Here is a 17,944-nt window from a genome sequence, read left to right on the forward strand (position 1 = left end):
TTCAGACAGCCAGGATATGATTGCTTAAAATTTATAGATAAATGGATTCTATACAACTGATTACTTAGCAAAGTTTTTATAAGAGTTAATAGATATAAGATGAAAGATTGGGAGCCAGTGGTTCCATAAGCTTAAATGACTCATGAGTAACAACTAAGAAAATCAGATTGTTTTTCTTAAAATATAAAAATATACTATATATATATTTAAAAACAGAAAATAGGCCGGACGCTGTGGCTCACACCTGTAATCCCAGCACTTTGGGAGGCCGAGGCGGGCAGATCGCCTGAGGTCAGGAGTTCGAGACCAGCCTGGCCAACATGGTGAAACCTTGTCTCTACAAAAAATACAAAAATTAGCTGGGCATGGTGGCGTGTGCCTGTGGTCCCAGCTACTCTGGAGGCTGAGGCAGGAGAATCACTTGAACCAGGGAGTTAGAGGTTGCAGTGAGCCGAGATCGTGCCACTGCACTCCAGCCTGGTGACAGAGCAAGACTCCGTCTCAAAAAAAAAACAACCCCAGAAAATAACAAATGTTGGTGAGGATGTGGAAAAACTGGAACCCTTGTGCACTGTTGGTAGAAATGTTAAATGGTGTAACTACTATGAAAAACAGTATGCAGATTCCTCAAACATTTAAAATAGAATTACTATATTATCCAGAAATTTTACTTCTGGGTATATGCTCAAAAGAATTGAAAGCAGGGGTTCAAAAAGATATTTGTACACCTATGTTTATAGCAGCATTATCCATAATAGCCAAAAGGTGGAAGCAACTCAAGTGTCTATCAACAGATGAAACAAAATGTAATAGTTCCATAGTCATTACGGGATATAATTCAGCCTGAAACTGGAAGGAAATTCTGATACATGCTGTAACATGTATGAATCTCGATGGGATTATGCTAAGTAAAATAGGCCAGTCACAAAAGGACATTACATGAGACACCTAGAGTAGTCAAATTCATAGAGACAGAAAGTAGAACGGTGGTTGCCAGGGGATCAGAGGATGGAAAAATGGGGAATTCTCGTTGGGTGGGTACAGATTTTCAGTTTTGCAAGATGAAAATAATTCTTGCAAATTATTTTTGTGGTGGTGATAGTTGCACAACAACATGAATGTACTTAATGTCACTAAATTGTACATGAAAAAATAAGATGGTAAATTTTATGTTATGTGTATTTTACAATAATAAGAATAGATAGATAGATCTATAGGTAGGAGAGAGAGAAAGAGAGAGAGAGAGAGAGATGATAGATATCTAGGCCAGTGTTTTTTAACCTCTTTTTCATTATGGCTTCCCCAACAAATAACCTTTTTCAACTTTTTTTTTTCCCCCTACTCTCCCCCTACAAAGAAATATTAACACCAGAGATATGCCATAGATTTGCTTATGTGCAATGTGTGTATCTGTGCTTCATATATAAAAAGAATAAGATTTTTTTTGTCCTCCAAGAACCACTTTCCACCTGGGCATTATCCCCCCATATAGAATGTATGTATTAGGCTGTGGTGACATGAGATCAGAATCTATGAAGGCAAAACACAGGATTTTTGATGGGCATATGTTAAAAGCACAGGCATATGTTAAAAGCATATGTTAAAAGTAGAGATTACAAATCATAGACTCAAAGAAACCTATATGCGCAAATATAAAAACCATTCATACATTCTTTTATTTAACAGATATTTTCTAAGCACCTACTATGTGTTAGGCCCTGTGCTAGGCAATGAGAATAAAATGATGAACAAAAATAGACATGTTCCTTACCCTTACAGTACTTTGTAATCCAGTGGGTGAGATAAATATTGGTCAAAAATCACACAAATGAATGTAAAACAGGGACATCAAGTTCCTCAAAAGAGAGACTGAGAGCTCCTTGGTGCTATAGGGAGGCTGGGGCAGGAGGGTTTTAAGGAAGTGACGATTGAGCTGAGGTTGGAAAATGAAAAGTCTTTAATTAGGTAAAAAGGAGAGGGAGACCTTTCCACAGAGTGGGGACAGCCTGTGCAAAGGACCTGTGGCCAGAGGGATCATGGCACCCATAAGGAACCAAAAGACAGGAGTGGTTGGGGCACAGACACGAGGTGGAAGGTGATGCACAATGGAACTTAGCTCTGAGTTTCTCAGCCTTGGCACTATTGATTTTTGGGGCCTGATAATTCTTTGCTGTGAGAGGCTCTCCTGTCCATTACAGGATATTTAGCAGCATCCCTGGCCTCTACCCAGATGCCAGCAGTACCTCCCACTAAGTCATGACAACCAGAAGTATCTCCAGACATGGCCAAATGTCCTCTGGAGGGCAAAATCACTCTCAGCTGAAAAACACTGGACTAGAGGGATAGGCATGGGCCAGATTGTATGGCCCTGTTAAGGAGTTTTGCTTTATTCTGTGGCCCATGGGAAGCCTCTTAGGGATAGAAAAGGGGGAAGGGGGAATGACACAATCAGAATTGCATTTGTAAAAGTTCCCCAGCCAGCAGTGAGTAAAATGGAGAGGAGGGAAAGCCCAGGCCAGAGGAGTCATGGATAGACCATTTAAGAGGCTAGGCCAGTTTAGAAGCTCCTAGACTAGTTCTCATGAAATATAATAGCTTGGACTAGGGTAGTGGGTAGTGGAGATGGGAAGAAGTGAAATGGGAGAGTTCCCTGATTTCCCCTCGTAGAATGTGTGACAGGGATGTGGCTCGCCTGTTCCATGGCCCTGCCGCTCAAACCCCAAGGAGGAGCATGCAGACGGGCAAGTGCAGAGGCCAGGGCAAGTGCTTTGTGCTCTCAGCGCCGCTTAGTGTCTAGCGATGTGTGCCTGCAACCCCAGTGTTACAAAGCCCTTTCAGCTTTGCTGTCTGCAGATGGCTTGAGTGCTAATCAGCTCAATGGACCCTCTGCCTTATCACAAGGGCAGAGGGCCAGTGCAACAGCCTTCTGTATCCCGAGCTCTTGCCCAGTGTCCCGGAAGAATCGGATCACATGCAGGCTTGAAGGATGAATGCAAGGTTTTATTGAGTGGTGGAGGTGGCTCTCAGTGAGATGGATGGGGAGCTAGAGGTGGAGGGGTGGGGGAGATAATCTTCTGAAGTTCAGCTGTTTTCGGCAGAACTCCTCTGGATGTTCAGAGGCCTCTTCCCTCCTTCTCTGTTGTGCTGCTCTGCTGCTCTCTGCTGCTCTCCACTGCTCTCTGCCTCTCTCTGCTGCTCTGTTCCTCTGTTCCTCTCAACATTCAGCTTCTTGCGTGTGTGCCCGCTAAGGTCTCAGGTTTATATGGGCACAGGATGGTGGGCCAGAGTGGTCTTGGAAAATGCAACATTCGGGCACAAAAGCAGGAGTACCTGTTCTCCCTTAGGTCCGAGGGCATAGGCCCAAGGGTGGAACCCTCACCCTTCTCTACTCAGCACTTCCCTGACCCACCTCCTATATCAGAAGTGGATGTATTTGAGAGACAGGAAGTAAAACTAACAGAACTTGGTGATAGATTGGACAAGTAGGGCGAGGCAGAAAGAGATGTCATGAATGATTCATGCTAGAGGAAGTGGATGGGTGGTGGTGCTATTTAGTAAAATCGGCTGGAGATAGCCTGGGTTTGCGGGGGGAGATTTAATGATTTGATCATTGTTAAAATTGAGGGGGCTTTGAGATGCCCAGGAGCAGTTGCCAAATAGGTAATTGGAAGTGCGGGTCCGGAGCTCTAGGGGGTCTGGATTGGAGGCATAAACTGGGGAGCAAATGGTCTAAAGGTGGTAATCTCAGCTATGAAAATGTCTGCCACCTCCTAGGGAAGGAACAGAGGAGGAAAAGAGGAGGTCCTAGGAGGCGGCTTGAGAGTGGCCATCATTTAATGACTTGGTAGAGAAAAATAAATACACTTCACAGTGTCAGACAGAATGACCGGAAACTAGGCAAAATCAGGGAAAACGTGGAGTCCCAGATGCCCAGAGAAGAGAGTGAGTCAAGAATCAGGAAGCACTAAATTATATCAGATGCTCCTGAGAGATTACATAAGATGATGAAAGAAAGTTTGTTGCATGTAGAGCAGTGGTCATTGTTGGTCTTAGCGAGGGTGGTTTGGGTGGCTCGATGGAGCCAAGGGCCAGATGGGAATGGGTTGAAGAGTGGGAGGTGAAGAAATAGAAATGGAGATTGTAGATAACATCTTGGGAGATTGGACAGTAAGGGGGAGGAGAGCCACACAGTGGAACCTGGGGAAGGGTGTGAGGAAGTTTCACAATGAGAGGGACGTGTGCACATTTCAGTGTCAAGAGTCCAGCGGAGAGGAGTGGGATATCCATGAAGGAGCAGGGATGCTGCTGAGGTGGGAGGCAGCGGCCCTAGAGAAGGGGGGCAACACTGTCCTCCACTGTGCGGAGGAAGGAGGAGGGGAGAGATGTGAGCCCTGGGGAGGCGGCGGAGAGTGGCGCGCAGAGGAGCTCCTCCTGGGAGTAAGAGGAGACTACGCCTGGGAGGGAGGGATTCCGAGGCTTGAGGAGAGTGGAGGTTGGAAATTGTGAAAATTATTATTAAAATAACGATTCTCAGGAAGCAGCAGATACTCAGTTTTCTAAGAAAAATAACATTATGATTGAAATACTTCTTACTTGTATTCAATTCCTAGGATTATCAAAACAAAGTACCACAAACTGTGTCTCACAATGACAGAAATTTATTCTCTCACAGTCTGGAGCCACAAATCCAAAATCCAGGTGTCAGCAGGACCGTGCTTTCTCTGAAGGTTCTAGAGATGATAGTTCCTTGCCTCTTTCAGCTCCTGGTAGTTGCTGGCAACCCTTGGCAATCCTTGGCGTTCCTTGACTCACCCTAGTCTCTACCTCCGTCTTCACATGACCTTCTCTCCAAATTTCGTAAGGATCACAGTCATTGAATTAGGCCCACCCTCATCCAGTATGACTTCATCTTAACTTGATTACATCTGCAAAGACCTATTTTCAAATAAGTTCTCATTCACAGGTTCCAGGTAGACATGAATTTTGGGGGACACTATTCAACTTAGTACATTAGTAAGCCATGAAACTGTGCTAACACATTTTAGAAGTACTTATAGAATTACAAGAAAAATAGTTTTAACCTAACATTTAAGGATTCCAAGTGCCTTACACTCATAGAGTCACATACTCCTGGCAGCTAACATAGTCTATAGTGTCTCCACAGTCCCCATGTTACAGATGAGGAAACGGAGGCTGGGAATAGCTGAATGACCTGCCCAGGATGAGATCCTGGCAGAGCCAGAGCCTGAACCCAGGCATTCTGACTCCAGAGACCACTCTAGGCTCTATTTCCTACCTTTCTCCAGTTGCTACTGAATTTGTCAGAAAAACAAACTAATCAGCTAGTTATCCACCTCAGGAACTACCTCTTCCTGCCAATATTCTTTGTTAATATGTTTTCTGCATACAGCTTTTTATACATTCAGAATATTTACAGCTTCATACTGGCAGCCCACTGTGTGGGAGCAGAAGCCTGCTGCTTGTCCATGTGGGATGGCAAAATATAGCTCTCCTTTTTCCAGTAACATCTGGGCTTGGCTTTCTTTCTCCAGGTCCACAGCGTCCAATTCATGGAGTTCTCGGAAGTGGAGAACCAGGATGACTACTACAGCACAGAAGCTGGCTGCATCCACACCCAGGACCAGCAAGGGGTGCATGTCATGTATGAGGAAGCCTTGAGTGATCTCAAGGAACTAGAGGCAGAGTTGCTGCTTGTGGCTAGCCATTACATTGAGAAAGAAAGGGGTGAGAAGTCATATTAAAAAAAAAAAAAACTGCCTAAATAAACAAAAAACACTAGGGCTCCTTTTTAATACTCTCCACCCCAAAATATAAACACATATCCAATAGTATGTGAAAACTCAATAAGCACACACTTACCCCACCCCTAAAATGCATTCACTTTAGGAGAGACACAGTTCTGTTTCCAGCTCAAGCCCCGCTTCTGATAGAGATGGTGACTACTCTTTCAGGGCCGGGTTGTAATTCTTGCTGTGATTCAGACTCTGTTTGTTGACCAGGGACATTTCTTTTCTTTCTTTTTTCTTTTTTCTTTTTTTTTGTTGTTGTTGCAGCAGGAAGTTTCCTTTATAATGGCGAGTTGGACGATACACAGTTCTAGCATAAGGCCTCAGTCACTGGGCCCCAGGAGACAGAAAGGAGCAGGGCTGAGAGGGACAACATGCTCCAGGGCTCATGTCACACTGATATGTGCGCCAGGAATGACCACCCATGTACTTCTAAAGTTCAACCCACCCACCAGTTCAGTCAAGAATTATGCTTTTAATTCTTCATGTTTGGCCACTGAAGATCAAATCCACCATGATAACAGGATTTCAGTACAACAGGCTCTTTCCAGTTACGACAGACAAAGATGTCCAGGCTCTTGATAAGAAACAAAAGTTCCTTTGACTTCTCTTGCAAGGACCGAAGAGATAAATGTTTTCTTTGTGATCTGTTGAAATGTTTATATAGACTTGAAAAAACAACTAACAGTCATTCTGTGCTCTGGTTCCCTGGAAGGTTTTTCATGATCTCCCCTTCAATAGCTAGAGGGCTTGTGTGTCAGAGAACAAAGAATTAAGACACTTTAAGCAATAAAAATCCTAGTGCAATACTCAGAGGCAGATCGTGGGCTTGAGGGGGCCGGAGGGGTGCGAGGCAGGTGCTTTGATTGAGGAGCAGGTGCTGCCTTCTGGGAAAGCCTAGTGGAGACAGAAGCAGGAGCAGGAAGCCCTGCCAGGGAAGGCCCAGTTTCTTCCTTGCTCTCCTGAGGTACAAGGGACAGCATGGCCCCTGCATTTTCACTTCTCAGGGCCGAAGACCTGACCTCTGACCCTCTACCCACTCTGGTGACTTGCACGCTAAATTGGGTGGTTTCTGACTAAAACAGGCTTAAGCCAAGAATTGGGATTTTACTCCCAGCAGCATTTCTGCGTCACCCACTGGGTGCAGGGGATGTGGTGCAGGACCCTGAAGGAAGGAAAGTAAGCAAGTGAAACAAATGACTTTTCTAAGTGGTAGACCTTGAGGAAACTGCATTTAGCAGCAGAGACAGCCCTGGGTTCCTAACAGGAAACCACTAGGATGCAAGAACATCTGGCTAGGAAAATGCCAGACAAGCCCCAGAGGAAGAAATCATTACTCAGGGTAATCAAGTAACCCATAACCTGTATTTTCTCTTCCTTTTGGCATCACTCAAATCGATCCAATTTTAGAAATGAATGAGGTAAGAATATTCTTTTGGGATACTATGACAGCATTGGAATTACACTTGCAAAGAGCTTAGAATTTCTAGACACATTGCAATACCTAAAGGGAAACTTAATCAGGGTTTGTGCTATTTTGTAATATGTGTAGACTGTAATTAAAGATAATTCACATTCATATTGTTACAAAATGCTGCTCAAAGAAAGTTTGACAACTAACTTTTCAGATCCTAGACAGAATTAATTTGATATAGGATTGAACTCTTTGTCCTGTCTTTGCCATTGGTATCTGAATCATAGGACGCAATGATGGCATCCAACATTCCAGGGTATTTAATTTCAGCCCTTAGCTTTTATCTTTACTGGTTATCCTACATACCAATGCACCATTTGGTCCATATTAATTTATAATAGCATGCAACTATTTCTAGCTGCTAAGAATTTAACTGGACTGAGACACTTAGTCAGTAGTCATTTAACCACGTGGGCATCTTTCAATTGAGCTGGTAAATGTATAGTCATCTATTGTGAAATGATTTCCCAACTGTTGCTATGGAAGTTCTTGATCATCTTTCTCTTGCTTAGTACCCATTAGATATGTGATAATTATTGAACTTAAATTTCAGCACATGAAAGTATCTTATCTTTGAATATTTAATTCTGAAATACAATAGTTAAAAATTTAAAGCAATAATAATACCAGTAGTGAAAAGTAACGTTAACAAAGTTAAAAAAATCAGCTGAATAATGAAAATTAACTTCATTGATTTAAGTTAGTAATTAACATAATTAAGGAATATCTTGGAAACGTTTCTGAAAATTTTCAACTTGGTTCACAATGATGGAAATAGCAAGTCAAACTAAGTTTGTTGTTAAACCCCCAGGGGTTTGTTTTTAGAGAAGGAGAAATGTATACTTTGCCTTTAAATTGTGGGTTTAAGGACATTTTAGCATAGATTTCTTGTTAACTAAATTTTGACTCTATTTCTAAGATTAGTCTTTGAAACTGAATTTTAAAAATAAAAACAAAAGCTCCTGTCGACTTAGAAGTCAACAAGTATGAAGTCAGGCTTCGTCCCAGGGACTGATTCAGTATTTCTGTTTCTGAGATGGAGCTGATAATCCAAGGGACACATTTCTAATTGGAACAGGTTCCTTGGAAGGCCTGTCTCTAAACATTCTCACCCTCTTTTCTCCCAGGTCACAAAGTGGGCAGCCAGCCAAAGAGTGGCCAGGACTGGGGATGGGCCCATGCAGATGTGGACAGATTTGCTGTGCTGTATGACACGTGGACTTGGGAAGCAGCTCTTCTGGAAAACAAGCGCCAGGTATTCTTGCCTAGGAGACAAAATGTCTGCTAAAAAAACATTCTTACAAAATCCAGACTTTTTTCTGTTTTTTGTTTGGTTTTGTAAAACCCAGTTAGACTTTTAGAAAAGCTCTCAACCAAGAGAATAATTATTTTATTTAAATAATCTCAGCTAATTATAAGGATGTAATACATTTTATTTTCTTTACTGAGGTTCATCACAAAAAACAAAATGTGAAAGATACTTCTTTATCTTACAGGTATTATTTGTTAGAGGGCTATGTAATTCCTTCTTATAATATGTATGTTTTTAGTGAGAATGAATGATGATTTCATTCATGCTCATTGTGCAGTCACAGGGACAATGCTCACTTTGCTAATTACAGACAAATTGACCTGATCATGGCCTTTAGGAGCGTATGCCACATGTGGGTAGGTGAAAGCAATTGGACAGGGTGCTGAGTGCAATGTTATGAGGGTGAGTTTAAAGCAATGAAACAGCAAGTTACTAAATCATCACTGTATCACGAATGGTTCATATCCCAATAATGAATGAAACACTGCAGGTTTACTGTTCTTCATTTGTGCCCTTAGCATGGATTATCAGCCCTTCTAATAATCACCAATTGTTAGGCACTTACTTATCAAATATGAAGTATTTACTCCGCCAGGGACTGTTCCAGGCATTCAGGGACCTATAGATAACTAAGTGAAAATGATCTTTATCTTTAAGGAATTTATCATCTATAAAAGTTGATTCAATTTCCAAGCAAAAATTATAATCTAGTTACTAACAGCTTTATAATTGAATACACTCATGAGTCATGGGGACTCTGCAGAGAGAGAGATTTGTCCTGGGGGAGGGGAGCACTGTCCGATGGAAGAAATGCTAGAAAGCCTTTCCAGAGGAATAGATATTTAATCTTGATACTAAAACATGAGTAAGATATTGTCTGGCAGGGAAGAAAAGATTCTTAAGCAGACGAAATGGCATTAGAATGTCAGGGCAATGTAAATGGGAAGGACCAGCTTGGGGGATTTTATTTTGAGAAATAAAATCTTACCTTCTTGGAGGATGGTAGGAAGACTGTTATGGCTGGGATGTAAAGGCATGATGCATGGCAACAAGCCACACATGTGTTTTGGGTGCAGCCTGTAAAAGACCTACTAGTTATATTATTTTAGAGTTTGTCTTACAAACAAAGAAGAGCCATTAGTGAGTTTCCATAGAGAGATCATAGCTGTGTTTTTAACAGCTATCTTGGGTGTAAGTGAGAGAATGGATTGGAATAGAGAGCCCCTGAGAAAAGAAGTGCAGTTGTTGCAACAGTGACCTGAAAAATTAGGAGGGGACATGCAATGACAATAGAAGAATAGAAAGGCAGAGAGGCGGTGAGAATAGGAAGGAGGAACAGACCTGAGAATACTTTGCAGAAGTGGAAATGGCAGGATTTGAAGACTGGATCTGGAAGTTGGGGCGAGAGAGTAAGGGTGGAATTAAAACAACTTCCTGAGGATTAGGGAGGAGGCTATTAACTGAAACTGAACCCAGGAAGAGGAAGAGTGTCTTTAGACGGGAAAATAACGTAGGCCCTAGGACAACAAGGCATTTGAGGGGGTTTGCTGAAACTCAGATGTGAATGTTTTGTGGGGAGCTACAGGTTTGAAGCTCAGGAACAGGTATGAGCTGAGGTATGAATGCAGAGGTTGAACCACAATGATGAATCAAAACAACTGGGAGAAGCTAGAGGTGTCTGAAATGAAGCCCTAAGTAATGTACCTACTTTTTTTTTTTCTTTTTGAGATAGTATCTTGCTCTGTCACCTAGACTGGAGTGCAGTGGCACGATCTCAGCTCACTGCAACCTTTGCCTCCCAGGTTCAGGCGATTCTCATGCCTCAGCCTCCTGAGTAGCTGGGATTACAGGTGCCCGCCACCATGCCCGGCTAATGTTTTGTATTTTTAGTAGAGACAGGGTTTCACCATTTTGGCCAGGCTGGTCTCAAACTCCTGACCTCAAGTGATCCACCTGCCCTGGCCTCCCCAAATGCTGGGATTACAGGCGTGAGCCACCACACCCGAACCCTGAGTAATATACCTACATTTAAGGGGCAGGTCATGAAACAAGAAGCAGTGAAACTAAATAGACCAGAGAAACAAGGAAGAAATAGTATTGTGGGAACCAACAGAAAAATAAGTTTTAATTAGGAGGGGGTGGTTACTTGTGGAGTTCTGTGAAACGTCAAGAAAGGAACTCCTAAAAACCAAGCAGCTTGGTCAGGTGGTCATTGGCAGCATTGCAGGACTCTTTCAGGGGCATGGTAGGGGTGGAAACCAGGTTATAGTGCACTATGATGTGGTCAGAAGATGGGGAAATGGCAGTGTTTTCTTTGAATTGTTTTTCTAGTAGAATAGATGCTTCACCATTTCATCTACTCTCTGGTTGGTCTGTTACTCCTAGAGATGTAGGTCACCCACCCTTTGGAAAACAATTCGCTGGGCTTAAATAGCGCAAGCCTTGGACTTTGAAAAAATGTTCCTCTTTTCAATGATAACTGGCCTCTACAGCCTTTGTCTGGAGGCTTAATCTGCCCATCAGAACCTTAACCAACTGAGTGAGAGATTTAGATGCACAGTGTAGTAATGGAATGGCTGTATGAAATATAAATAAGACAGGATCCTTAAACTCAACAAGTTTATCAGTCCAGTGTGAATTTTTTTTTTTTTTTTTTTTTGAGACGGAGTCTCACTCTGTCGCCCAAGCTGGAGTTCAGTGGCACAATCTGGGCTCACTGCAAGCTCCGCCTCCCAGGCTCACGCCATTCTCCTGCCTCAGCCTCCCAAGTAGCTGGGACTACAGGCGCCTGCCACCATGCCCGGCTAATTTTTTTTTTTTTCTTTTCCTCAGTATAATTTTCTTTTATTATTATTATTATACTTTAAGTTTTAGGGTACATGTGCATATTGTGCAGGTTAGTTACATATGTATACATGTGCCATGCTGGTGCGCTGCACCCACTAACTCATCATCTAGCATTAGGTATATCTCCCAATGCTATCCCTCCCCTCTCCCCACACCCCACCACAGTCCCCAGAGTGTGATATTCCCCTTCCTGTGTCCATGTGATCTCATTGTTCAATTCCCACCTATGAGTGAGAATATGCGGTGTTTGGTTTTTTGTTCTTGCGATAGTTTACTGAGAATGATGATTTCCAATTTCATCCATGCCCCTACAAAGGACATGAACTCATCATTTTTTATGCCTGCATAGTATTCCATGGTGTATATGTGCCACATTTTCTTAATCCAGTCTATCATTGTTGGACATTTGGCTTGGTTCCAAGTCTTTGCTATTGGGAATAATGCCGCAATAAACATACGTGTGCATGCGTCTTTATAGCAGCATGATTTATAGTCCTTTGGGTATATACCCAGTAATGGGATGGCTGGGTCAAATGGTATTTCTAGTTCTAGATCCCTGAGGAATTGCCACACTGACTTCCACAATGGTTGAACTAGTTTACAGTCCCACCAACAGTGTAAAAGTGTTCCTATTTCTCCACATCCTCTCCAGCACCTGTTGTTTCCTGACTTTTTAATGATTGCCATTCTAACTGGTGTGAGATGGTATCTCATTGTGGTTTTGATTTGCATTTCTCTGATGGCCAGTGATGGTGAGCATTTGTTCATGTGTTTTTTGGCTGCATAAATGTCTTCTTTTGAGAAGTGTCTGTTCATGTCCTTCGCCCACTTTTTGATGGGGTTGTTTGTTTTTTTCTTGTAAATTTGTTTGAGTTCATTGTAGATTCTGGATATTAGCCCTTTGTCAGATGAGTAGGTTGCGAAAATTTTCTCCCATTTTGTAGGTTGCCTGTTCACTCTGATGGTAGTTTCTTTTGCTGTGCAGAAGCTCTTTAGTTTCATTAGATCCCATTTGTCAATTTTGTCTTTTGTTGCCATTGCTTTTGGTGTTTTGGACATGAAGTCCTTGCCCATGCCTATGTCCTGAATGGTAATACCTAGGTTTTCTTCTAGGGTTTTTATGCTTTTAGGTCTAACGTTTAAGTCTTTAATCCATCTTGAATTGATTTTTGTATAAGGTGTAAGGAAGGGATCCAGTTTCAGCTTTCTACATATGGCTAGCCAGTTTTCCCAGCACCATTTATTAAATAGGGAATCCTTTCCCCATTGCTTGTTTTTCTCAGGTTTGTCAAAGATCAGATAGTTGTAGATATGTGGCATTATTTCTGAGGGCTCTGTTCTGTTCCATTGATCTATATCTCTGTTTTGGTACCAGTACCATGCTGTTTTGGTTACTGTAGCCTTGTAGTATAGTTTGAAGTCAGGTAGCGTGATGCCTCCAGCTTTGTTCTTTTGGCTTAGGATTGCCTTGGCGATGCGGGCTCTTTTTTGGTTGCATATGAACTTTAAAGTAGTTTTTTCCAATTCTGTGAAGAAAGTCATTGGTAGCTTGATGGGGATGGCATTGAATCTGTAAATTACCTTGGGCAGTATGGCCATTTTCACGATATTGATTCTTCCTACCCATGAGCATGGAATCTTCTTCCATTTGTTTGTATCCTCTTTTATTTCCTTGAGCAGTGGTTTGTAGTTCTCCTTGAAGAGGTCCTTCACATCCCTTGTAAGTTGGATTCCTAGGTATTCTATTCTCTTTGAAGCAATTGTGAATGGGAGTTCACTCATGATTTGGCTCTCTGTTTGTCTTTTATTGGTGTATAAGAATGCTTGTGATTTTTGTACATTGATTTTGTATCCTGAGACTTTGCTGAAGTTGCTTATCAGCTTAAGGAGATTTTGGGCTGAGACAATGGGGTTTTCTAGATATACAATCATGTCATCTGCAAACAGGGACAATTTGACTTCCTCTTTTCCTAATTGAATACCCTTTATTTCCTTCTCCTGCCTAATTGCCCTGGCCAGAACTTCCAACACTATGTTGAATAGGAGTGGTGAGAGAGGGCATCCCTGTCTTGTGCCAGTTTTCAAAGGGAATGCTTCCAGTTTTTGCCCATTCAGTATGATGTTGGCTGTGGGTTTGTCATAGATAGCTCTTATTATTTTGAAATATGTCCCATCAATACCTAATTTATTGAGAGTTTTTAGCATGAAGGGTTGTTGAATTTTGTCAAAGGCTTTTTCTGCATCTATTGAGATAATCATGTGGTTTTTGTCTTTGGCTCCGTTTATATGCTGGATTACGTTTATTGATTTGCGTATATTGAACCAGCCTTGCATCCCAGGGATGAAGGCCACTTGATCATGGTGGATAAGGTTTTTGATGTGCTGCTGTATTCGTTTTGCCAGTATTTTATTGAGGATTTTTGCATCAATGTTCATCAAGGATATTGGTCTAAAATTCTCTTTTTTGGTTGTGTCTCTGCCTGGCTTTGGTATCAGAATGATGCTGGCCTCATAAAATGAGTTAGGGAGGATTCCCTCTTTTTCTATTGATTGGAATAGTTTCAGAAGGAATGGTACCAGTTCCTCCTTGTACCTCTGATAGAATTCGGCTGTGAATCCATCTGGTCCTGGACTCTTTTTGGTGGGTAAACTATTGATTATTGCCACAATTTCAGCTCCTGTTATTGGTCTATTCAGAGATTCAACTTCTTCCTGGTTTAGTCTTGGGAGAGTGTATGTGTCGAGGAATTTATCCATTTCTTCTAGGTTTTCTAGTTTATTTGCATAGAGGTGTTTGTAGTATTCTCTGATGGTAGTTTGTATTTCTGTGGGATCGGTGGTGATATCCCCTTTATCATTTTTTATGGTGTCTATTTGATTCTTCTCTCTTTTTTTCTTTATTAGTCTTGCTAGTGGTCTATCAATTTTGTTGATCCTTTCAAAAAACCAGCTCCTGGATTCATTAATTTTTTGAGGGGTTTTTTGTGTCTCTATTTCCTTCAGTTCTGCTCTGATTTTAGTTATTTCTTGCCTTCTGCTAGCTTTTGAATGTGTTTGCTCTTGCTTTTCTAGTTCTTTTAATTGTGATGTTAGGGTGTCAATTTTGGATCTTTCCTGCTTTCTGTTATGGGCATTTAGTGCTATAAATTTCCCCCTACACACTGCTTTGAATGCGTCCCAGAGATTCTGGTATGTTGTGTCTTTGTTCTCGTTGGTTTCAAAGAACATCTTTATTTCTGCCTTCATTTCGTTATGTATCCAGTAGTCATTCAGGAGCAGGTTGTTCAGTTTCCATGTAGTTGAGCGGTTTTGAGTGAGATTCTTAATCCTGAGTTCTAGTTTGATTGCACTGTGGTCTGAGAGATAGTTTGTTATAATCTCTGTTCTTTTACATTTGCTGAAGAGAGCTTTACTTCCAAGTATGTGGTCAATTTTGGAATAGGTGTGGTGTGGTGCTGAAAAAAATGTATATTCTGTTGATTTGGGGTGGAGAGTTCTGTAGATGTCTATTAGGTCCGCTTGATGCAGAGCTGAGTTCAATTCCTGGGTATCCTTGTTGACTTTCTGTCTCGTTGATCTGTCCAATGTTGACAGTGGGGTGTTAAAGTCTCCCATTATTAATGTGTGGGAGTCTAAGTCTCTTCGTAGGTCACTTAGGACTTGCTTTATGAATCTGGGTGCTCCTGTATTGGGTGCATATATATTTAGGATAGTTAGCTCTTCTTGTTGAATTGATCCCTTTACCATTATGTAATGGCCTTCTTTGTCTCTTGATCTTTGTTGGTTTAAAGTCTGTTTTATCAGAGACTAGTATTGCAACCCCTGCCTTTTTTTGTTTTCCATTTGCTTGGTAGATCTTCCTCCCTCCTTTTATTTTGAGCCTATGTGTGTCTCTGCACGTTAGATGGGTTTCCTGAATACAGCACACTGATGGGTCTTGACTCTTTATCCAATTTGCCAGTCTGTGTCTTTTAACTGGAGCATTTAGTCCATTTACATTTAAAGTTAATATTGTTATGTGTGAATTTGATCCTGTCATTATGATGTTAGCTGGTGATTTTGCTCGTTAGTTGATGCAGTTTCTTCCTAGTCTCGATGGTCTTTACATTTTGGCATGATTTTGCAGTGGCTGGTACCGGTTGTTCCTTTCCATGTTTAGCGCTTCCTTCAGGAGCTCTTTTAGGGCAGGCCTGGTGGTGACAAAATCTCTCAGCATTTGCTTGTCTGTAAAGTATTTTATTTCTCCTTCACTTATGAAGCTTAGTTTGGCTGGATATGAAATTCTGGGTTGAAAATTCTTTTCTTTAAGAATGTTGAATATTGGCCCCCACTCTCTTCTGGCTTGTAGGGTTTCTGCCGAGAGATCCGCTGTTACTCTGATGGGCTTCCCTTTGAGGGTAACCCGACCTTTCTCTCTGGCTGCCCTTAACATTTTTTCCTTCATTTCAACTTTGGTGAATCTGACAATTATGTGTCTTGGAGTTGCTCTTCTCGAGGAGTATCTTTGTGGCGTTCTCTGTATTTCCTGAATCTGAGCGTTGGCCTGCCTTGCTAGATTGGGGAAGTTCTCCTGGATAATATCCTGCAGAGTGTTTTCCAACTTGGTTCCATTCTCCCCATCACTTTCAGGTACACCAATCAGACGTAGATTTGGTCTTTTCACATAGTCCCGTATTTCTTGGAGGCTTTGCTCATTTCTTTTTATTCTTTTTTCTCTAAACTTCCCTTCTTGCTTCATTTCATTCATTTCATCTTCCATTGCTGATACCCTTTCTTCCAGTTGATTGCATCGGCTCCTGAGGCTTCTGCATTCTTCACGTAGTTCTGGAGCCTTGGTTTTCAGCTCCATCAGCTCCTTTAAGCACTTCTCTGTATTGGTTATTCTAGTTATACATTCTTCTAAATTTTTTTCAAAGTTTTCAACTTCTTTGCCTTTGGTTTGAATGTCCTCCCGTAGCTCAGAGTAATTTGATCGTCTGAAGCCTTCTTCTCTCAGCTCGTCAAAGTCATTCTCCATCCAGCTTTGTTCCATTGCTGGTGAGGAACTGCGTTCCTTTGGAGGAGGAGAGGTGCTCTGCGTTTTAGAGTTTCCAGTTTTTCTGTTCTGTTTTTTCCCCATCTTTGTGGTTTTATCTACTTTTGGTCTTTGATGATGGTGATGTACAGATGGGTTTTTGGTGTGGATGTTCTTTCTGTTCGTTAGTTTTCCTTCTAACAGACAGGACCCTCAGCTGCAGGTCTGTTGGAATATCCTGCCGTGTGAGGTGTCAGTGTGCCCCTGCTGGGGGGTGCCTCCCAGTTAGGCTGCTCGGGGGTCAGGGGTCAGGGACCCACTTGAGGAGGCAGTCTGCCCGTTCTCAGATCTCCAGCTGCGTGCTGGGAGAACCACTGCTCTCTTCAAAGCTGTCAGACAGGGACATTTAAGTCTGCAGAGGTTACTGCTGTCTTTTTGTTTGTCTGTGCCCTGCCCCCAGAGGTGGAGCCTACAGAGGCAGGCAGGCCTCCTTGAGCTGTGGTGGGCTCCACCCAGTTTGAGCTTCCCGGCTGCTTTGTTTACCTAAGCAAGCCTGGGCAATGGCGGGCGCCCCTCCCCCAGCCTCGCTGCCGCCTTGCAGTTTGATCTCAGACTGCTGTGCTAGCAATCAGCGAGACTCCGTGGGCGTAGGACCCTCCGAGCCAGGTGTGGGATATAGTCTCTCGTGGTGCGCCGTTTTTTAAGCCGGTCCGAAAGGCGCAATATTCGGGTGGGAGTGACCCGATTTTCCAGGTGCGTCCATCACCCCTTTCTTTGACTCGGAAAGGGAACTCCCTGACCCCTTGCGCTTCCCAGGTGAGGCAGTGCCTCGCCCTGCTTCGGCTCGCGCACGATGCCCGCACCCACTGGCCTGCGCCCACTGTCTGGCACTCCCTAGTGAGATGAACCCGGTACCTCAGATGGAAATGCAGAAATCACCCGTCTTCTGCGTCGCTCACGCTGGGAGCTGTAGACTGGAGCTGTTCCTATTCGGCCATCTTGGCTCCTCTTCCCTTTTTTTTTTTTATTTTTTAGTAGAGACAAGATTTCACCATGTTAGCCAGGATGGTCTCAATGTCCTGACCTCGTGATCCACCCGCCTCAGCCTCCCAAAGTGCTGGGATTACAGGCGTGAGCCATCGTGCCCGGCCTAGGCATGAATTTTGAACATGAATTTTGAACCCCCACTTTCTGTACTCTCTCTCCCTACCTTCCCTTTCAATGCCTCTGGGCCTCCTTTGGAGGTGCCCGGCAGGACTCAATGGCAATAGAAGAGGAAGAAGGCAGAGAAGACTGAAAAACGAACCAATTTCTCCACACTTCATCTTAGGATTCATTCTGTGGTAAGGTGTCGGGATTGTCCACTAGTTCCTTCTATGGTAAATGAAACTATTTTGACTTAAAAACATTTGGTGAAAATATCTCCCTCATTTCTATCCTGAGAATAAATTCCCTGTAGAAACTGAGCTATCAGTGCGAAAAGTGTAAAA

The 17,944-nt window shown here is 42.6% G+C and overlaps 1 protein-coding gene across 1 annotated transcript in view; it reads left to right on the plus strand.

The window, feature by feature from the left end:
• LOC112204050 (uncharacterized) overlaps window positions 1-17,944 on the plus strand; it is a 190,771-nt gene that overhangs the window by 69,185 nt on the left and 103,642 nt on the right. The window contains exons 15-16 of the mRNA XM_054686851.2: window positions 5,553-5,745; window positions 8,409-8,536. Of these exons, the coding sequence (XP_054542826.2) occupies window positions 5,553-5,745; window positions 8,409-8,536 (321 nt within the window). The remainder of the gene's footprint in view (window positions 1-5,552; window positions 5,746-8,408; window positions 8,537-17,944) is intronic.

Source organism: Pan troglodytes, chromosome 5 (genome assembly GCF_028858775.2).
Source record: "Pan troglodytes isolate AG18354 chromosome 5, NHGRI_mPanTro3-v2.0_pri, whole genome shotgun sequence".
In the NCBI taxonomy this organism is placed as follows: Eukaryota; Metazoa; Chordata; class Mammalia; order Primates; family Hominidae; genus Pan; species Pan troglodytes.